The 23,961-nt window shown below is 33.0% G+C and overlaps 1 protein-coding gene across 6 annotated transcripts in view; it reads left to right on the top strand.

Moving 5' to 3' along the window:
• The window catches only part of LOC135841250 (facilitated trehalose transporter Tret1-2 homolog), a 44,357-nt gene extending 21,420 nt beyond the window's left edge, over nt 1-22,937 (top strand). For 4 of the 6 annotated variants that reach the window (XM_065358115.1, XM_065358117.1, XM_065358116.1 and 1 more), the window contains exons 2-5: nt 16,171-16,289; nt 20,639-21,028; nt 21,133-21,485; nt 21,629-22,937. In XM_065358115.1, the coding sequence (XP_065214187.1) occupies nt 16,184-16,289; nt 20,639-21,028; nt 21,133-21,485; nt 21,629-22,243 (1,464 nt within the window). In that variant the 5' untranslated portion in view covers nt 16,171-16,183 and the 3' untranslated portion in view covers nt 22,244-22,937. Of the gene's footprint in view, nt 1-6,579; nt 6,923-15,800; nt 15,820-16,170; nt 16,290-20,638; nt 21,029-21,132; nt 21,486-21,628 lie in introns of those variants that run through there. The other 2 variants (XM_065358112.1, XM_065358113.1) reach the window with 2 other exon arrangements.
• The last annotated feature ends 1,024 nt before the right edge of the window (nt 22,938-23,961 follow it).

Below are 23,961 nucleotides of genomic sequence, written 5' to 3'. Positions count from 1 at the left end.
TGAAAAAATGTCCATTTTTAATAACTATCCACTTATCCAGCATTTGAAAAAAAAAACATTTTTTTTTGTTATTTAGATAAATTCATAAATAGGTCTACTTCTCGTCTAAACAGCATAAAAAACAAATATAATTTTTTTGAAATTACACCTCCCAATTTTTAAACTTTTTTTCGAAGATTTTCAAAAAAAAAACATCCATAAAAAAGTCGAAGTCGTTCTAGTTTTTCACGCTTCATTAAAAAAGACAACGAAAAAACAGTTATATCTCTGACTGTCGAGCCAGAGAGGCCAGTCAATTGGAATCGAGCTCGAAAGGATGATAAAATAAGGCTAAAATTGCGTCATATTAGCTACTACAGCTACATCGAAAGACAATAATCCCTCAGCGGCATGAACAAGAAAAAGGTAGGGGTAGGAGAGGCACAGACGTTTTATGACCCTTCTTTATGTTCCTTGAAAGTGAACTTGGTTAGCACTTGTTTGCTTTTCAAAAGATTACTTTACACTCGAGTTTGTAAATGTACCTACCTTATACTACTACCTACGTCACCGTATCCCTTTTTAAACCCCCGAAAATCTTGTACCAACGTTGCCAATTTTCCAAAACTCGTAAAACAACCTGCTCGTTCTAGCATCGTTCTAGGCCCACGGTGTAAAAACGTACACGTGAAACGTGAAAATTTCAAAGCCGGAGAACGCGACGAGACAATTTGGAATAAAAAATCGAATTTAATGAGCGTAAAGTTTGGCAACGCAGCGGGTTACATTACAAGATATTTCACAGATGGTATAACGCTACCAAATGCAGTTTCAAAATACCAGTACAAAATAGGTTTTAGTATTTTAGTTTGAAAATTAATACTGTTCCCTGGTGCGAGCGAATTGTGCTGGTGACAGGTCAGGATACGCGAAATGAAATACCCGAATAAACGAACGAGATTATTTATTTTTTCCTGGGCGTAGAACTGTCGAACATTTGTTCGTCAAGCTGCGAAATAAATTGGGATTTTGGGTCAGTCGTCGGTGAGTCGATGTGCTTTATTTGTTTCAGCGGAATATGTTTCCTCGAAGGGGCAAATAACCTTTAGAGAGAAATGAAAGGTTACTTAGATGAATTTTTGGCAGTGGAAATGGTACTGAGGGGTTGGTCATTGGATTGGAGTGAGCAATATTTGATTAGATGAACTTTAAAAGGGGCCGAGAATAAATTTCAGTAAAACATAATCATGAAAAATTTTATTATCACAAGTTCTTTTCAGTCGTACCTACCTACTGAGGATCGATTACCTATATATTCAAATTTTCACTTCGATCGTCCTCCATATTTCAAGATTATAAGAAACCAAGAAAACAGGAAGCAAACAAAAAAACAAATCAAAACTCAATCTCTTCGAAAGAGGAGGAAAAAAACAATCTCATGACCGAATCAAAAGAGCAGGGGGTCAAAAATAATAAAAATCAAGAGTAATATGGCAGGTCAAGTTTTTCCAAAACATTTTAATAACGTTGTTCATTCCGTCGAATGATTTTCTGGAACTCATTAATCAATCGACTGCATTAAAAAAAATAAGAATACGAAGAGCGGAGAGAAAAGGTCTAATAAATTAGAAATGAATTACAAGAATTTTTGTTTTCAATTATCGTAACGACGAATAAATTGGTTCAATTAGGCCTTGTGAAAAACACGCTCGTAAAAAAGGAGAATTAATTGTTTAATATATAATACCTCGTCTGTATTTTTATTAATTCCTTATCGTAGCTCCAACTCCTCGAGTGGTTAAGATAAGCAGATTTTCAACTCTTCGTGAATTTTTAAGTTGTTTTAGGTATTTTTTTTAATACTTATACCTACCTATACTACGACAACGTAGAAAATTGATAATAACATGCCTCTATACATACCTACTACTCCATGGTAAAGCCAGGGAAAAAACGTTCATTCTTCGAAATTTTATTATTTTTATTATTGCATCCAAAAATACCGTTTTTTTCTTTTTTTTTCTATTCGTGTTAAGTAGCACATGGTTGAAGATGGCAATTTAATTCAATGCCAAAATCAGGCGCGAATTACATATCATATAAAATAGTAGGTAATTACGACGCAATAACAGTTTCTAAAATTATGAAATTTTTTTTCTTTCTGGTAATTTACTTGCAACAGTGTAATAAATTTTGCAGACCGTGGGCAGTTCGTAAGCCGGCAGATGGAAATTTTATCAAATTTTTTATACGTTTTTCGCACATTTCCCCACGTGCTGGGGCGTTCATCGCTCGTCTATATGTACATGTACAATGTAAATATCGCGAAATTTTCAACGTCTGCGAAAGTATGTGGCGCTAATTCATTCCATACGATGTCTCCCCTTCATCCGCCATCAGTCTGACCCCAATTTTTAATATTTATAATGTGTTGCATAATGAATCATTCGGGAAAAATGATTTTAATGGCTTTACTCGTCTCCGAATACAAAGCGTGAAAATGAAAGGGTACTTTTTATTTTAGAAGAGGAAAGTGAAGAGAGGTTCTGATGTCGCGTCGATGTAGTATTGCATTTTGTAAAGCCGCCAAGTCGCCACGTTTTTCTCTCTTTTGTCTGGCAAAGTTTAAGAATTTTCCCAAAATTGGCTTCGATTAGAAAATATTCTTCGTTTGATTGGGCCCAGTTTCAAAATTTGGGGCGAAATTTTAGGACATAATGACTCAAAGAACGTGGATATTTTAAATTTTGGAGTTTTTTTGGTAGGTCTAGGTACTTAACTGAAAAAGTCCAAAATTGAGATTTCTTGGTATTTTTCGACAAATTATATACCTACCTACTTATCCTTGGAATGGACAAAATTTTTGAGTTTGGAGTAGAAAAGCTCTTAGAAGTGGTCTATTTGGAAGACTGGAGTGTAATCTGAATTACCTAGAAGATCTCTACAAGAAAACTTGGACTCATCCCCCCCCCTCCCAGTCATCACTCTCATGATGCCAATATATTTTTTCGATTCTTGCTTTTGATAAAAATACAAAATTCATGTAAAAAAAAATTATAAAAAAAATATTTCTACAGTCTAAAACATTAAGTACCTATTAAGTATTTTACTCCAAATTTTCAAAAAAAATAAAATAAAATAAAATAAATAAATATCAAGGAAGGTATCTCGACTGAAATTTTTTTTGAACTGAGCAGAGAAAAACTAAAAGAGCATCCAAACTTGTAGGTACAATTGGTACATCATAAGGTCAAATTTTATATGCTGAACTTTCTTTTTTTGATTTTTGGAAAAATATTAAAAATTCAAATTTAGCTCATTTTACTCGAAAAATTGAAATTTGATTAAATTGAAGCGCACACCTACTTATACGAGTAGAGAGCTGCATTTGTTTGGTCCTATTTTCAGCCTTTCGAATCCATCAGTGCTGGTTTCGAGCCATTCTGGAACCTCCAGAGGGTTTTTGAACGTTATCTAACTCTCATAAATTTGGATATTGATAGTCTTTGTGATATTTTTTAGCAATCAATTGAAAACTTTTTAGAATCCATCTCTGCCACTTCAAGTCTACAATTTTTTCCAGTGATAATTTTTGGAGAAAAATGGAAAACTCCTCTTCACGAATTTCCTGAAATTTGGTTTAAAGACTATTTTTGGTTTCTAAAATCGATTGGAAATCTTCCTGAAGAATTCTGAAGCCTCTGGTGAATTTTTGAATTTTTTAGACATTGAAAAAAAAAATATTGAAGTACAGATTTGAACCTTCAGAAGCGAACTTTGAAAATATGTGCTCAAAATCGATCAAAATGGGTCAGAATCTAGAGGAAGATATGATTGTGTCTGATCAAATCCGGGCATTTCGTTGGATCTACATAAGTAATTTTACCTGATTAGGTCTTATCAAAGTTTTGATTGGGTTTTCCAGAGGTGGAAAGGTTGGATCTGATCAGATCCGGTAAGATCAAATCAGGTCACTTGTACTCGTATTGAGTCTGATCAGGGATGAACAGATCTAATTGGATGTAGGAAATGTCTGGATTTTATCAGGCTTGAACAAATCTATCTGATCAAAGCTTTGACAAGACCAGTAGAGGTCTGATTAGGTCAAATTGGATCCAAGAAATGTCCGGATCTGATCGTCAGATCCAATCTCTGCTGGGTGGATCAATTCAGAGCTGATTTGGGCTAATAGGGGAGACCTGATTGGATTTGACTAGATCTGAATATATCAGATTAGATCTAAATATATCAGATTAGATCTGAATAAGTATATCAGATTAGATCTGAATATATCAGATTAGATCTGAATACATATATCAGATTAGATCTGAATACATATATCAGATTAGATCTGAATACATATATCAGATTAGATCTGAATATATCAGATTAGATCTGAATAATCAGCTTAGATCAGACATGATTGATCACATCAGATCAAACTTGATATTGATCAAATGTAATCAGACTTCGTCAGATCCAGGATCCGATAATTTTTACTTGAGAAAAACAATAGGTAAATGAGTTAATGTAGGAGTTGAATTTCATTTTGATCCTCTTTATGGACTTTTTTTTTCAAATTCGAGAATCCAAAAATTTTTTTTGAGGTTTATAACAGCTGGAGACCATCAATAATCGATTCGGTGAGGTATAGTTGAGTGAAATAATTAAATTTAAGTTTTCTACCTCAATTTAATTAAATTTCAAGTTTTTCAGTAAAAATAAGCCAAATTTAAATTTTTAAAAATTTGCCAAAAAATCAAAAAATGAAATTTAGCTCATTAAATTTGACCAGGAAGTGTTTTTCTAAATTTGTTCGATTCCAAAAAATTTTCTTCTTTCTAATGGGGTAATATCTCTGAATAAAAAAAGTAAACAATACACTTCAAAAATTGCAGGTCATTTTTTTCAAAATTTTGATGTTTGTAACAAAAAAAATATATTTCAAATAATACCTATTATTTTTGAAAAATATAATACCATTCTTAGAAGTGAAAAGCTTTTGATTCAAACGAATTTCCAAACAACAGGCTCTTTTTTCAACACAGCTACCTATACCTAATTTTTGAAAATTAAAACAATATTTTTTCTTAATTTTTTGATAAAAATGATTGAAAACGAAAATTATTCCTGAAAAATGTTTGTAACTCTTAAGAACATTCCAAATTACATAGAAAAATTGTTCAGAAATCAAAATGTGGACTAAAATGTAAACTTGAAGATAATTATCATCTCTTGAATCAATTTTCTGGACTTTTTTTTGGAAAAAAATTACCGAAAGTTAGCTCTAAAAGATGCAATAATGTCGTAATCGATTTTTTTTTTTTTTTAAATGACAACCATAATATGCTTAATTTTTAAAAATGTACCCATCTCGAGTTCTAATTCAGTATTTATTAATCTAAACTTATAAAATGAAAATACGAGGGGCAATCAAAAAGTTCCCGGCCGTCGTCCCGTACGGGCGCCCGGAAGCACGTAGCGGGCTGAAATTTTTACCACGCCTTCGCAAAGGTTGGATTTACGCGTGGTAAAAATTTCAGCCCGCTACGTGCTTCCGGGCGCCCGTACGGGACGACGGCCGGGAACTTTTTGATTGCCCCTCGTATGTACCTACCTACTTAGATATTAAAAAATATTTACATCGAAATAGATAAGTGACCCAGTTTGACGTCGATATTATCTAAGTAACACGCGAGATTACATTTCAACGTCGAATTATCATATTTTTAATCAAGAAAATTAACCCCCTACAAACAAGGGTGGAAGGATTAAGGGTAATAATTACTTATTGCATTTACCTATACGGAACAGAGCATCGTACGTAGTACGTAATACGATCTATTCTAAAGTCTGAACTTTCATTCCGCGAGGGAAATGACCGATGCGATGATGTCAAGATCCAGCAACGATTAAAATATACGTTCATCATCGACTCATCATCACCGTCAACGTAATATGCATTGAGTAATAATTCTAATCACGTATGTATCGAACGATCAATTGTTCGACGGAAAAATTAGTATCCTATAATTCAGACCAGCGACGAAATTTAATCGCATTCGGTAGGCTATCGAATTAATTGATAATTTATATCGAGTCAAATGTTCATGAACTTCAACGTTGTTAAAGGTTGAATACTCGATAAAAATTTACAGAGATAATCGAACATTGTTTCGGACGAGGAAAATTTCAAATCTATATTGATTTTTTTTTCTTCTTTACCAAATACCTACACAGTACACACGTTTTATTCTCGTCAAATATTTATAGAGACTCGACTTCGACTCGTGTACCTATACCTATCTTGTGTAGATAATTTTCTCAAAAACATCCTCTTTTGGAATTCTTCGAAGGAGATAGAGAAGATTCGTACGTGTCTGTGGGGTACCATACGCTCGTAGAATATAATTTTCTCGAAAGATACGAAAAACGTATATATACCTGCCTACACAAGCTCGACGAGAAACTCACGATCGTGCAGACTATACAAGTTAGGTACTTTTTTGTATGAAAATTTATTATGTAAATTGGCTTATTATCAATTTTGATTAAACAGTAGCTCGGTTCGTATTACGTAGAGACCATAATACTCGTGATCGCGGTGTAAAAAAAACCAGATCTTTGTTGAGAATGTCGTTTGAAGGCCTCCTGTTGCATCGACCATTCACAAACTAAAAAGGAAATGTCAATTGGAATCGCAATTGTGAGAGAATTCACCGAGTGCGCAGAACATTAACACAATTTTTACTATGTTCTGTAATTAACGTCACCATATGTGAATCCGACCAACTTTTGTTTTTAAAAAATTTGCAATAAAAAATCTATCATTGACGCGACTAGGTGTTAAAACGTGCGTGTAATTTAATCCATCTTCGTACTACAGTTACTATACTTAAATCGCCGAAAAAATGGCCGAATATGCTCGAGGTTCGATTAAAAAGTAAGAATTTTACGAAATTTTTCTGCCACTGTGCGTTGTAGTGTAATCCTTAGATCGAATTTGCCATTTAATTTGTATTAAGCTAAGTATTTTTAGAACGAAGATTTTTTTTCCACGACCGCATGCGTGTTGAAATTTTTTTTTTAGAATGTAAATAGATAACTTACGTGTAGGGGAAATGGTATTTACGATATGTTTAATTTTACGCGACGTTGGTACTGCTTGCTGGTGGGGTCAATTATGTAATTGACTTTAACTGCCTATACGATTCATTCTTGTCATTTTTTTCCAACCGTTCAACCATGATTCACGCTTGTAATTTTTAATTTATACGAATTAGATAGATAGGTTTATATATCCTCATCGCGAGAAAGGAAAGGAAAGGAACTTTAAACTATATTCATCGTATCAATATCTATGTAATGTACACCAGCAGGATGAACTTCGTACGACGAATTCTTCTTATACTGTAGGTATACGAGTACCTATACTTAAACGTGTGCATTCGAAATGGAAAAGTAAATCGTGTTTAAAAATCACATCCAGTCTGTGTAAACTTGGTTGCGGTGTAATTAACGCGCGGTTAAATTGATTAAAAACGATAACATGTGTGTTAAAGAGCGCGCGAGAAGATAAATATTGAACATTGGATCTCGACTGTGAAAGCTCTCTTCTCTTTGCAAATTTTTTTCTTCATAACGCCGACCGACGATATATGCTCGTAATTTCTTATCTTAACAATGTAAAAATTTATATAACTGTAACCTTTCAAATGTCTTCTAGAATTTTTTCCCCTTGCAAATATCGGCGGCGGGCTTGGCACTATGCTCGAATGAGTTTACAACGTACATATACGTATATGATAATGATAAGACGTGTAACTTACGAGTAGATATGTGAGGTGAGTGAGAGAGAAAAGAGTAACTTCTCGTACTCTTCTGACCCTCTTTATAAATCATTCATAAACATGCATTCGTCGATCTATACACTCCGTACGCGTGTGCAAATGGGATAATGAGTGGAGAGGCGGCAGAGAGGAGGGGTGAAATCGAGGCTATGCATTTATATAAGGAAAAATAGCGACGGAGTTCATTTGAATTTTAAAAGACACCGGTATCGATAGCGCCAGGTGTGACTTGTGAGGAAAAAATAGGTACCTACTTCGAGTATTGCCAAACGTATAGTGCTGTAAACTATCTCAAGGTACGATACTATCGAGAATTACGTCCTTCGTAGTGTACTTAAATTTATTTAGCTTTTACTTTTTTGATTGAGGTTGATTTCAGTACATTTTCCGTATGGGTATCGATAACGTGAAGATGAATTGGAAATTGGTATCTTGAAATATTGAGATTTTTTAAGCTCTCTGTCCTGTTCTGAGGTCACGTCTTACTTGAAATTTTTTATTTCTGCGAATATTAACAAATTTAAAAGGGTAATGAGCTCACTCAGGGTTGGAGGCCATCTTTGGGAAATTTTTCAATTTTTTTTGAAATATTTTCATTAGTTGAGAGATGCCAGCTTAAATAAACCAGTTGAACGCAGGTTGAAAATCACCATTTTGAGAAATTTTGAAAACTCTCCTAAGTATTCTAAGGGCATAAAATTCGAAATCTTGTATCTTTAATATTGATCAAAAATGAAAGTTCTTCAATGTCACTGAAATTTTGATGTGAGAGTAATCCAGCGATTCTGGGACAATTCTGCAGAATCCATCTAACCGAACTGTCATCTCCCAGAATGGCCATTTCATCGTATAAATTTTCCTCCAAAAACTGAATTTCCAGATGTAAAAATTTCCTAACAATTTTATCTAGTAACAAAACTATAAACAAATTCTGAGACCAGAAACGAGTATTCTCTGCAATTTTGATGAGATAATATTGTAAAATAAAAAATAAGTAATTACCCAGAACTCTTGGACAAATCACGGCGAGAAAAATAGGTATTCTAGAAATTTTGGTAAAACACAAATCATTTTTGGAAATTGTATATAAACATGGGCCTATTTTTAGACAAAAAAAAACAGGTTTTTTGTGACTAGAATTAAAAGCAAGACTTTCTGAAAATCTTGACAGAAAAAATTTTCTGACATCACTTTTTGGCAATTTTGATGAAAGATGTGGATTTTTTTTGCATTTTTGGCACGTTCGGCCATAAAAAGCAGATCTTTTCTGAGATGAACAGATGAGAGTGGGTGAGGAAGGTATGACCTGTATGTACACGCCATAAGGCAACGGCCTGCTTACTGGGCAAATCTTGAATGTTGGTGGTGTGACTTTGGCTGGGAATTAAGCGCGAACATATGGCTTCCATCACATCAGACACAAGGACAGGGGTTTCTGGTACAGGTGAAATCCTTAGTGACTGCTTCGCTGCTAAGTCTGCAGTTTCATTTCCCAAAATTTCTGAGTGGGCTGGCTGGCTGGCTGGCTGGCTGGAATCCAGGCTATGGTAACCCATACAACAATTCTCGACGACGACATTTACATCGACTATGTGTATTTCCAACATGATGATGGAAAAGTAACCAATAAGTTGTTTAATAGGAATCTTCTGTCCGTAAAGAAGCCAGGTTAATGAAAATTTTCGAAATTTTCTCATCATTTCTGATACCTCGACATGCGATGTTGACATGTTGATGTAAAATTCGATGCTCAAAATTTACATCCACAACTATGTCGAACAATTTTTCAGAATTAAAATTTCTGTTTCAGTGTTTAAACGCACATAAACATTTGAAAAGATGATCTTTGTTTGAAGAGAGAAAAATTTTTTGATGGCCTTGATAAAATTATTCACTTTTGACTTTTCCATAGTTTGGAGTTGTCGATGTTATGTCGATGTGAAAGTCGATCATCCACAAATACATCGACACTAACATCGACCAAATTTTCAAAGATTTCTCAAATTTGAAAAATTAAGTTGATATTGTGAATGTATTTGTTGATGTCGAATTTCACATCAACATTAACATCGACATGAAAATGTATTAGTTTAGTACTCTTAGATAACCTATTGCACCTTTCAGTAGGTATAAAGAGTTTAATCTTCAACTATACTGAATTACTGAATATGGACTTTCTGTCTGTACTTCTCGGAGGTGGCCTCCGCGTCAATGCTGCTTTCGCTTTCAGCATGAGCAATGGCCACCTAAGTGTGTAAGAGAACATGATTTTTGGAAAAAAATTTCAATTTTGATACTAAAATTTAACAATTTTGTAGGTTGATGTGAATTTTGATGCCAATGTCGATCCATCCACATCCGTCACATTTGGACTCCACATGTCGATGTAAATTTTGACCCTGTGTCTAGCCAATTGTCGACATAAAATAATGCCGATCAACATTGGTCAACAATTACATCAACAATTGGCTCGACACAGAGTCGAAATTCACATCGACATGTGGCATCCAAAAGTGACGGATGTGGATGGGTTGACATTCACATTGAAATTACCGCATGGTCATTGTTGTATGGGAACATCCATATCACATTGGAGGGATGAGATTTCTGAGGCAATTGGATGTTGCTTAGATTTAGATCTTAGTTTTGGGAGATGGAATTCAGTGAATCTGTGAAGATCACAGCCAGGCCTGGCCCCACCCACCAAGTTACCGAGAAAATCTCAGTGGGCCACGACGTACGACGTATTTGGGCCAATGAGGTAAAAACTCAAAACTGGGCCGCTTAAAAAATTTCTGAATGAATTTTTATGTCCAGTATCCTGCACTTTAAAAAATGGGAAAACAAAATTTGGCAGATTAATTGAGGAGCCCTAAATCAGGGCCACTTAAATGGGATATCTCAGTGGGCTGCTAAATTTTCCGTGTTCTTGGGTCCAGCCCTGCATAGCCTTGTTGAGTCTGCTCTCAATTGTCATGTTTAAATATGTAAAAGTATAGCATATAGTTCACATGAAAGAATACTGAATAAGCACGGAAGCAGAAATTGCAAAACCTCGCTATCACAAACGACTGAACAACCACAGTGTAGCAATCCACGGATTTCAACCCATCGGTGTAAAACAAAATGAAGTCATTATACTGAGCAATAAAGTTATTGATGATTTGAGTATTGAGTCGAGTGTGTTCAAGTAATGATATATTAAATGAGAGAATATTTTTCTTAGTTTTTGTAGGATTTTCTGGATAGAATGGGGGAAGAGGATATAGCTGAATGGAATTTAGAATGGAAGAGGCTTTATGGAGATATCAGTCAGTGACCATATGGGAGATCGGGATTAATTTATGAGTCTATGGTGAGAGCGAGAATGTCGACAGTATTAATGCTAATGAATTAAGCATTAGTGTGCCTTTCAATGAAGAATATTATTCAGAATTTTAGAAAAACTTTTTAAAAATTCACAGAGATGGTCCTTGAATGGATCTGTTGCACACACAAATATTGAGAAATTCTGATGAAAATGAAAATGTTTATCAAAATATTCATTTTCTGTAATACTGAGTAGGAAACGGTGGTAAGAAAGAGAGAATTTTTCCCAGTTCTCAGATTCCCCTAATAGGTCCTCAAAAATGAAGGATCTGAGATAAAGAAATCTTCACCAAAAATTGTGAGATATTTTGTGCTTTCAAAATAATTCCATGAATCTATTTTCATGGAGGAAAGGGGATCAAAACCGCATTTTTTTTTGGACATTTTGGTTTTACACTACTCTGACAAGGATACATTAATGTGTCTTACCCTACAATGTGAGTCTCGATAGAAATACCTATTCCATAAAAGAACGTTTTTTAATGAAGGAAAAAGGATGAAATTCCAAGGTTAAAAAATTGATAGGTGGGTATATGAAAATCTCTTCTCTTCCACTAATTTTCTATTTGGTACAATTTTGATATCCTTGTCATGATATTAACTGCTTGCATGCTGAATACTAAATTGGCCTATAATTTGGGAGGATTTTCATTCCAGCGAAAAATTTCATGATTACCAACTTCGAACCCGAAAAAAAACAAATGACTTGATATAGGAAAATTTGCCGAATATTTCTGAATTTCAACAAATTTTTTAGTATAATTTCATTTCTCCCTTCTCTTACAAAAGCTCGTATAGTTTACTCTTTGATGATCAGTTTGAATTTTCATGCTAAGAATGGCTTCCTGAAATCAGCGATTGAACGATAATATGTAATGAACACGAACCCCTTCTCTCTTTCCTCTTCTTGTTTTAAATCTTGATGCTTTTCAATATCGAATATAAAGCTCGAGAAAACGGCGAATTATTATGCAACCCAAAAATCTTGAACGACTTTTGAAATTTATGCATTTAAAAATTGCATAACATGTTCCTTGTTTACTACAAAATTCCAATACTTTTATTGGAGCGTTCAAATTTTTGAATGTTTAGCTCTGCAATCATTTTTACGATAATGACTTTACCTACTTACGTAACCTATCAGTTTATTAATTATGCGGGAATGATAATCACTCTTGAGAATGAGTATCTGCATTTTACATTCGTGGATATTTTTTTAGACGTGAACTAGAACCTAAATTTAATTCTAGTTTTCTGGAATTTATCGAGACCCAAAAAATTGTAAGTACCTAGTTAATAAAAGCAAGTAGTTAATTATATTTCAAATCGATTCGAAGCATCACTTATTTCGATGGGAGAATAAAGATGAAATCAATAAACACATAAAGAGACTATAAATAAAAAACATACCTTCGAATTTATGATCTTGCTTATCAAGAGCATGTACGCAGGCCACAGGGCGACGTCATCGTCACACATTCACATAAACAGGGCATTGCTCCGCTACTTCCAAATTTTATACATATATCGAGTGCCTCTTTGATATAAACAAGAAAATCATCGAATTTTATACCAGATTGTGTTTTTTTAGCTTCTTGGAATTTTGTGGTGTATAGATAGGTATTTTTAAAATTTGATCGTTAACGAAGTAGCCGTTTATTTTTTATAACATTTTCGACAGAATTGCAAAGATGAAACAGAAGTATTTTCATTGTACTCGTTGTACTTGCTGAAAAATATTATTCTCAATTTAATGAAGCAAATTTTTTCGCAGCTGAGTCATAGATTTTTTACTGATTGAATTAAGACGAAAGCAGAGTATATAAATTGTACGACCCAAAGAAGGGCTTGATAGGTATTTTCCATTTCAAAACAACTCCATTTTTATTTATGTAGGTTGATTTTAATTTTTTCGTTCTGCGTGATATTTTATTGTACGTTCTTGTCTCAATTATACCTCTTTAAAATCATATTCTAGCAAAGAATACAAATACAAAAAGTTGATTGCGATAAATTTATTGTGACACAGTTGTCGAATCCTGCTTCGGTCTCGTGCCATTTTCAATATTTGAGTTCACATTTCAATTTTCGCGTTTTTTTTTTTTTTTTTGAATGATTAGAACTAGGCACGTATGTTTTTTAGTGGGTTAAATTTTTTGTTGCTTAATTTTTCATACATTTTTTTTTTTTTTTTTTAAATATAAAAAATGAAAGTTTTTCGAGATTTTTCCCATTTTCTCATCAGTTTTTTAATTTTGCCTAGCTGAAAGAGAAAAAAGTCATGATTAAATTTTTACCTGAAGCCTCAAATTTAATCAGCTCTATGCATTGCAAAAAAAGACACTTTACGACCCCGATGAACTATAACTCATCTGCATACCTAGGAATACCTACTGTACCAACAATTTTTCTTCAATCTCTTTATTAAAAAAAAAAAAAAAAAAAAAAACAAACTTAGGTACTTAATGCATTCTTGCAATATACTCGAAAGTTATTCACCACAGACGTTATTTTATGTCTTTTAAAATATTTTTTTAAACCCCTGCTCATTGTACCAAACTGTCGGTTCATTTTCCTGACCACATCATAATCGACAACGTCATTCTAAAAACCACAGTTCTAAATAGACCGGTGATTTTCATGAGAAAATTATGCAATATGCAAATCCGCATTAATTTATACATTTCACACGGTTTTTTTTTTTTATTCTTCTAACAGTTTGTCGGTAGGTAATATTTCTGACTCCTTTAGTCTTATGATTTGAAAAACGCCGATGCAATTTTCTATTTAAATAATTAATCATCGAACAAATTAAGTAAAAATTTTCCATCTTGAATTCTTGATTTATATGTATAAGAATGTCAACGAAATCCAAGAATACGTCAAAATTATACAGCTAAATATTTTCTAACAATAAGAGTGAGTGATATCTCAAACTATAAATCACGTCATCAAAACCGCATGCAATTTCATTGGCTTATTGTATGTATTTTGGCGCGATTCTACAATTGAAAAATTTACTCGAGTACCTAACTATTTACTAATAAAACAAAGTACCACGTTTAACGTAAAATTGTAGTTTTATACATATTTGTTTTTCATAAATAATGCTGAGGGTCAATGTGGTACGTCATTATCTCACTCAAGAATGGATATTTATCGAATAGGATAGGTAATACAAACAAGAAATTATGTACTTACAGTTTGCTTCAAATTCGAAGAAATTATAGACAACCTTGGTGAAGAGGGAGGAAACCTACCACCTTCGATATTTATCTGCTCAAACATTGTAATAAAAAATTGATGTTTAATAAACATTAGAAAAAATTCAGTGCACATAGGGTGTCATAAAATCTAAAATTTGAATTAAATCAGAAAAAATTTCGAATGAGTTTGTTGGCCAAGTGTTTTTTTAAAAAAATCAATAAAAAAATGTCAAAAAAATTTAGTTTTGAATTGAAAGTCACTCTGCTCAGAACAATTTGTATAGCTCTGGAAGTGCACCTGAAGAGGAGATAAGGGTCCTCAAAGGGGGGATTTTTTTAAAGCAATTGCCATCAAAATCCAAGACCATTTTTACGGTTTTACCGAACGATTGAAAATTTGCAAATCACTTTTTGAGTAACTTGGTGTTTTGGAAATTTTTTCTTCTGAAATATGTCGCATTAATCAAGCCAAAACGTCGAAAAATATCATTTCTGAAATTGGAGACTTTTTTTTTTGTTGAAAATTCCAACTCTTTGAGAGCCCATATTGCTCCTCCAGGGACACCTTGGGAGCCCTTTTTTTCAAAGTGACTCTCAACTCAAAATGAAGATCTCCACTAAATTTGGTCAAAATCGATCCATCCTAATCAACATCTATCCATAGTCTCATTCTTCGAACAAAGTTCGCCCCTTCAATTTTAACAATAGGCAACATGTTCATCTCTCGAGTTTTTTGGTTGCATCGAAATTTTCTAGTTTACCTCCCTTCTTCCTAGGACACCCTGTATATTAACCATATCTCAAGAGAAGAAAACATTTTATCTTTTCGAGTCTATAAAACATTCTGAAACTCGACTCAGAAAATTTTGATAACCAGGCAATAATTCATTTGATAAATAAATACCTAACCACTCAAAACGAGTGAAAATTTCGAAATATTCAATAACCTCGAAATTTTGTGCGTACAGGTAAGGCATATTAGTATACAAATTAAGCGTAAGTCTCGAAGAATGAACGGTTTTATGACGTTTACTTTTCCCTTCCGATAATACCGCCAGAGCTAATAAAGACATAAAACAATTTTCCACTCTAAAGTAGTATTACCGACTCGGTGATTAGTTTTCGTACAACTTTCTGTATACCGCGAACTACGATTTAGTAAATTTCAACGTTACCTTATCAAAATCGCGAGTCTACGATGTCTGAATATAATATGTTTCGTCGTGTTTGATTTAAGCGCCATATACCTATACCTAGAGGGACGTGAGACGACACTAGCGAGATATAAGCTTAGAGAGAGAGAAAAGAGAGGAAATTGTTGATTTTACATACTATTATCAGGTGTCGAAAAAATAATTACATTGTGCTCGTTATCTTGTTTAATTTTTAGCCGCTATATTTGTTCAATTAAATATGTGAGTAATCATTTTGATTTTTATGAAAGGGCATTTTTACTATACCTACATAATATTTTGTACTCGTATATTATGCAGTAGCGAAGTTGTTCAGTCGACTGTAATAACGCTTTTTTCGATGTAATTTTAACCAAATTAGCGAAAATTTAACGTAATGATGCAGTCGAGTTATTTATTATTTTTAAATATACGTGTGGCTGGTTCCGAGGTATGTAGGCTTACATTAGGACGAACAATGCAACATCAATCATGTAAAATTTATTGTACTTACCCAGTTCTACAAATTTATACGTACGTTGACGGGGTTTTTTTGTCGCGAATTTCATCTCGAACCTTATCGTTTGGTTTCAGGGATACGAGTCATATGGAAAAAAGAGAGGAGTTCGTCGGGATGTTGAAAGAAAATCAAAATAAATCCGCCGTCAAGCAAGAAGGCAACAAGCTACCTCAATATGTTTGTGCTATTATTGGTAAGTACTGTACTAATACGAAAATTATTATTATTTGCAGTAATTTACGTATTTATTTAGACATAAAATATATAGGTACCTACTACGACGACATAACGTGTAGACCAATTTGTAAGGTAATTAAGCCAAGTTCATAAAAATACGTATGTCTCGAATTATTCGCTAAAAAAAAATCAATTTGGCAAACGATCAAATTGCCCGGTCGAATGGTTTAATTGAAACCGGTTACGAACGCAATTTATGTTACGAGTTTGACCAAATGAAATGCAGAAGTGATTAGTTTGATCAAATTTTGATTTTTTTTCTGGTAAACGTATTCGTTTTGTGATCGCGAATTTTTCCTCTGGGTGCAATACCTGTATTCAAAATGTGTAGGTGGTTCAGAGATGGAAATACATATAAAAAAAAAACATATTTTCTCTCTGTCTTGAAATTATTTACTATTATGTTTCATATTGCTTACCTACTTGAAAAGCATCCAAAATTTTTAAATAACCATCTGTATAAATTTCCATGTTAGTTGAAATAATTCTTTTGGATTATGGTACATGCAAAAAACTGTGAAAAATATCATTATGATGTAGTTAGGTATCTGTCTACCTGCTCCAAAATTGATTCGTGTATTTGTAAAGGAGGTACAAATAGGGGGAAAATTACCGAAGGTGTGAAAAAGCAAAAAATTGCGAATTGTAAGCCTCGAGACTTGCTAATTAAAAATACATTTTTCTTCAACTCACAGTGCAACTATGTGATTAATTACGCCGGTAATTGGGAGGAGGGCTGCCTCCTGCTTGGTTCAGTTTTGTGCTAAAGTTATTGAAACCGGTTTCTATACCTATTGTATAGGTAACGCAAAAAACTAATACAATCATTTCGAATGCAAGTATAAATTTCGAGAAAACTTTTGATTTTGTTTTTCTTGCTCTTTCATTGTGCTGTTTTTAACGAGGGTGGAATGACAATGGGAGGTGGGGGAAGAAAGGGTTATAGCACATATCTACATTATGTCAGGTGTGTCATCCTCAAAACAACTTCGTAAAAAGTCCTCATGGGGTCATGGTTCATGGCATATTTCAGTGAAAATTTGAAAAAAAAAACTGCAACTAAGTAGGTAGGTAGGTAGGTATTTTTTACCACGAGAAACTTTTTTTTTTTGGAAGTTGGTATAGGTTCCGATCATTACCAAGTATTTTTTAATTTTTTTGAATAATATTATGATGAGAAGAATTGCTATTTTTGAGAAAAATTCAATCAGAATGGTTAAAGTAGACATTTTTTTATTATTCGTTTTTTCTCCAGGAGCATTTCTAAGACTTTTTTAAACGTAGCTTTCGAAAAATGTTCTCGTTAGAAGTTATAAGTACTACTTACATAGTACTAGGAAAGTACCCATTAATAATTTTAATATTTTCAATTTTCAATGGAATGTTTCCAATTTCATCCACTTAAACAATTTTTTATCAAAAATAATAAAATTTTCATTTATTTCAAGCAGTTTTATTTTTTCACAACAATAATTGATCGTTTTTGAAACTGTTTTCAATATTTTGATTCTCAAAAAATTTATTACATTTCTCACTCGGTTTTTAAGTAAGTAATTACCTACCTATTTTAGGATATTTGGCAAATTTCTATCAAAACGTCGAGTCCAATTTTTTAAATTACTTCATTTAAACAGTGTTTTGAAAGAATCTCAAATATAGAATAAAGAATAAAGAATAAACCTACCTACCTATTTTTGAAATTTTACATGCTTATTTTTAGTTTCATTTTTTTAAAACAAATTTTCTTGTCAAATCACATCTGAGAAATTTTTATAATTTTTTCCATATTTTTTTGTGTTTTTTTAGGGACTTTGTTCACTTTTAATGCAGTTTAAATCCAAATAATTTTTCATGAAGTATTTATTAATAAAGTACCTAACAAATTAGGTTAAACTCTTCGAGAATTTTCATGCATATGCATGCTTGAGCTTCATATTTTTGGTCCCTACTTTTACAATTCAAATATGTACTTTTTCAAACACAATTTTCTGACCAGGGAACCTCTTGTGGTGTCCGTCCACCTCCGATTTGAACTGCATCGCGATTTTTGGAAAAATTAAGGTCTGGAACTCCCACAACCAAAATTTGAGCTGCCCAAATGGATTTTTCAAATTTTTAACGAATTTTCGAACATTAAAAAATTGCTATATTTTTGGCGATTAATGCTTTTTTTAAAAAATACATTTCATTTGTAAAAATTATGAAAATATCAACTCTCCTGGAATCGAATTTGGCAATTTTTGGTCATTCTGAATCCTCCAGCTCAATTTTCAATTTCTTCCGAATTTTAAAATTTTTCCAGAAGACGTGGAAATTAATTCAGGCAACTGAAAATCGTGTGTTGTGGTTTATAATCCATGTGTTTGAAGAGTCCATTCGTATTTGAACCGATTTCCAGATGGACACCTGGAGGGGGGGGGTTAACTAGTCTTCTCCAATCATTGTTGAAAATGTACCTATTGGTCGAAAAATCATACTCGTGGTGTTCCTCTGGAAATCGGAGCACTTGTGAATAAACCATTGGAATAAACTCGTTGAATACCTACGTCAAATAGACCACCGATTTTTAGGTGTCTGAATTAATTTCCGAAGCTTCTGGAGGAATTTTAAAAATTCTGGAGAAATCGAAAATCATAGTAGAGGCTTCAGAATAGTTAGAAATGATGAATTCCGCTTTCAAGGTGCTAGTTTCAGGCAAAATGCAACCATTCGTACTTTCAAAAATTTCTTTAGGTAGTGTTATAGGTACAAACAGAAAATTGTTGATTTTTTTTCATTCTGGTGAAAAAAAACAGTCAGACAAATGCACATGTCGAGAACACACTACTATGTACTTGATTTTTAGCTGCTCAAGTTGATTTACACGCCTTCTGAAGAATAAGTTTCAAAATTCTGGAGATATCGAAAATTGGGCTGGAAGCTTCAGACTGACACGATATGGTGAAATTCAGATTCAGAAGAATAGTCTTTTAGACATAATAATAATTGTTCGTGAGAATTTAAAAAATTTCTCTACGAACAGAAAAATTTTGATTTTTTTTCAACAAATAGACAGAGATGTTAGTCAAAAAAACGTAGGTACTCAAAGTGTTCACTTTGAAATCAGGGTCAATTTGTACCTAATAGTTTAAATGGTAACTCGTTAAATAAGTCACAATGAGCCACAGCTCGATTTTTAGCTGCCCAAAGTAATTTTCATACCTTCTGGAGAAATTTAAAATTTTTCTGGAGGCTCCAACACGGCTCAAAATGATGAAATTTGGCTTGGAAGAGTTGACAATAGTTTCAGAATTTATTTTTATTATTTTTACTGAGTAAATAATTTTAAAAAAACATAATTCGCTGAAAATGGTCAATTGTGTCTTAAATTTTCAGAAAACTGTCAATAATTGTAAAATCAATCTGTGCAGCTGAAATTTTGGTGATGTGGGGGGGGATTTTATACAAAAAAATATCTGCTTAATCATTTTCTGTAGCTGATTTTGAAAGTCATTTGAATCATTCAGGTGTCTCAAAATAATAAAGCCCTGTATTTGAAAATTCATCCAAAATTCATTTTTTTCTGATTTATTATTTTAAGCGAAAAATTTGTATCTGGTGTCAAAGCCTCTGTTTGATGAACAAATTACGACTTGGGTAAAAGTGTTGGTTTTTAGTTAGGTATACCTACCTACGTGAAAAAAATTCTCTAAAAATGAAAGAAAAGAAAATCTAAAAAAAAAATTTGAGAGATTTTTTTTTGAAGGGCGAGGAGGGAGTTATGAAGGGATGGATAAAACTCAAGGTCTTGCAAAAATTTGGAAAACATTTCACTAAAGTACAGCCAAAGTCTGGCGTTTTAATTGAGAAACTTTTACTGGGTGGCAAACCTTTCATAAAAATGGCTGGTCAACGTATGTGGTCTATGTTTGTAAAATAGGTAGGTACATATAAGTAGGTAATAGGATTGCGGTCGAAATATTCCTCTGAAAGAAATCTACAATAACCATAATGATGAAAAATTGATCGACGAATCATGTCCCAGTCATTGTTTATAAGCAGAATATTAAGAAAATCACAATAGGTAAGCACGGTTGAAACTCTCGAGCTCGACAACTGTCTCGAGCCACCTAAGTATCCTTCCATGTCATTTACCAATATGATAATGAAGTCGAGTTCAAGTTTACAAATAATAAAAAAATCCTAGGTCAAGGTAACGCACGAAAAATAAGTTATAATAATTTCTATATCAATGTCATGGCTGCATATACTCATATGTACCTAAACCTATAGTCCTACTACATGTCAATAAATTTTATGTTACAGCTTCGATTGGCGCATTCGTAATTGGCACAGTACTAGCATGGACTTCGCCGACTTTGAAGTTACTGGAAACTGAAAATTCGACGGCTCAACTTCATATTGCGCCTGAAAAAACCGATGAAAATACTTTTCAAAGAATGTGGATAAGTGCGTTGACTCCGTTAGGAGCTATACTTGGGGCTCTTCCAGCTGGATATTTCGCCGATTTATTAGGAAGGAAGAAAACTATGATTTTTTTCACAGTCCCGTGGATAGTCTCATGGGCACTTTTGATCTTCGGAACGAGTGTCGCCGTTATATACATTTCGCGATTCCTCACTGGTATTATTACTGGATTATTTTGCGCTGTTTTACCTTTGTACGTGAATGAAATATCCGAGGATTCAGTCAGAGGTAGGTTTATGAGAGTGCAAAAATGATTAAGAAATAGATGAACTACTTCCTTGGTTTCTACAAATACATATACCTACAGATTTAATAATGCGTTTTTATTTCAGGCTCACTCGGAACACTCTTTCAAGTATTTCTCACTCTTGGAATATTATTCGATTATACGTTAACTCTTACCCATTCGTACTTGATTGTGAACTTGGCATGCGGAGCGGTCACTGTATTATTCTTCGCTGTTGCCTTCTTGTTACCCGAATCTCATGTTTATCTGATGAAAAAGAATAACAGACCAGAAGCTGAAAAGAGTTTGAGACGATTGAGAGGACCTTATTTCGATATTCACGTCGAATTGAACGAATTACGTAAAAATTTGGAAAATGCCGGCGAGCAGTCGTTATCTTACAGCGAAATGTTCACACCTGTTAATATAAAAGCTTTGGCCATCGCTCTTGGCTTGATGGTAATTGATTTTGAATTCCTTTTTCTTTTTTCTTTTTTTTTTTTTTTAATCCTAATAATTTCATATAGGTAGGTATTTACTTGCCTGATTTATTCTTAACATCAGAAAGCCTCAACTCACCTTTTATTTTATCTATGTTTCAGCTTAGTCAACAATTATCCGGTATCAACGCTGTGATCTTTTTCGCCGAGGATATCTTCACAATCGCTGGTGTCAAAAATGCAGCCCTATGTACCATTGGAATGGGAGTTGTACAAAGTATGGCTACCGTCGCATCCAGCGTTTTAGTCGAGAAAGCTGGCCGTAGATTACTGTTATTGATTTCCAGTATTGGTATGGGTGTTACTTTGATCGTTTTGGGTTATTATTTCAAAATAAAAGATGACCCGGCAAATGCATCTCTCGGTTGGTTACCTATCGTCTGTTTATTCTTCTTCATCATTGTATTCTCATTGGGTCTCGGACCTTTACCATGGATGATGTCGGGCGAATTACTATCTCCGGAAATCAAAAGTTTCGGATCCGGAGTAGCAGTAGCAACAAACTGGATTTGTGTTTCAATAATCACCGGTTCATTCGGTTCTTTAACAAAAGCTATCGGCGAATCCTTCGCTTTCTGGTTGTTTGCAGTTATCGTACTTATCGCAGCCGCATTCGTATTCTTCTTTGTGCCGGAAACTAAAGGCAAATCGGTACAAGACATTCAACTCGAATTAGCCGGAAAGAAACCGAGTACTCAATCTAACGGTAACGCTTAAGGTGAATTTGTGATAAGGTTTAAACCGAATGGTTCCTTATTATTCTTCAAAGACTAAATATTTTCGGGATTACCGAATTCCTGTGATATGACGAGATGTTAAGTTAAGCGAGCTTTTGTACGAGTGATGAGAAGGTGTATCTTTATATGTTAGTCATTGATTTCAATAATGACGTGTTTTTTAATTTGTAATATTTTCTTATAAATGTATTTCTAAATACTTAACTTTACTCGAGTCTTTCACAAAATCGGTAATAAAGAGGAAAATTTTTTGAAATTACAACAGTTCTATATCATCATCGTAAAGTATTATAATATGCATATCCAAGTTACGTAATTATATATTTCGTTATGTAGAATTATACCTACTTGTTTATTTTCTTGTTGAAAAATACTGTATTTGTATAGTTATTTAAACGCTTTGTGTTTCATGTATTTTGTATAAAAGTTTTAATTTTCAAACTTTCCACGTTTCTGGAAAACATTTACCTAACTAAAAATGTTCATCGTCAGATCTGTGAAGAACGTGAAACATTTGTAAATTTAATATTGTCCTTGTAAATATGTTTTTTAAATAATCTTTCTTTGATATATTTATTTTAATGCTTTTATATGTTCTTCTTTTTTTTGTTTAAAAAAAAAAAAATGCTCTGTGTAATTCCTGATAATAAACGGTTGATTCGTAGCTAAATTAATTCAGGCGTGTTTTTGAATTTATTTTCCCTACTTACTCGTACATATTTGTTTTGAGAAAATTTGAAAATTAGTAAGTTTCAATGTACTGTACCTACGTTTAATTTCATCGCTTCAGGTATCATAAATACCTAAAAGTACGAGTACCTACGTTGGAAGTGTAAAAAGAAAATAATTTTATTAAAAATGAAGTTGAATTTTCACCAAAGATTCAACTAATGTAATGTTCAAATTCGATAACACTTATTTTTTTTTAATTTACCTAACTTTTCTGTAAGATAGGTCCCAATTTAATCAGTTTTAATTTTCAAAAACGTATTAAAAATATCTACGTTAAGCTGCGTTAAAAATCATCGCACTTGAGTTTCAATGAATAAGCTATAAATCTTGAACATACAAAATTGAGATGTGAGATTTTTAGTATCAGATCATCTTCTTTTAAAATGATAACAAACTTCATCAAAATCTCAGCTTATTTCATAAAATACTCGATATTTTCTGAAATTATGAGCGAAATATAAACCTCTCTAATACAATGCAATGAAATCATGTAAGTACATTATGTTTCTGTAATAAAAGTAGGTATCTAATTATGAAAAATAAAATGGAACTGAAGAAGACTACTTACTTACCTACATACAATACAATAGAAACCCCAACATCGAGGTAGGTATTTTTCTTTGACTATACATTTGTAGTATATATAGTCACTTAGTCAAATGTAGGTATGTATTTTTAAAATAAGAAAATTCTTAAAAAATAAATTGAGTGGAGACAAAATTTCAGAGAAAGAAATTATTTTATTGAAAAAAAAAAAAGGATCTTTGTACGAAATTCATGTAAAACTAGATTCAATAATGACAAAGAAATTCAGTCTTTATTAAAAAAAAAAAAAAAAAAAAAAAAAGTAGAAATAAAAATAGAATATTGTGTAATTCCACCAATGAGAAGAATGAAAGAGTAGGTAAATTAACATATACATATGACTGAACTGAAGTCGTTGTTACAGAGTCAGAAGATACTAAA

Source organism: Planococcus citri, chromosome 3 (assembly GCF_950023065.1).
Source record: "Planococcus citri chromosome 3, ihPlaCitr1.1, whole genome shotgun sequence".
NCBI classification, from domain to species: Eukaryota; Metazoa; Arthropoda; class Insecta; order Hemiptera; family Pseudococcidae; genus Planococcus; species Planococcus citri.
This window is presented reverse-complemented; position numbering and strand designations above follow the sequence as displayed.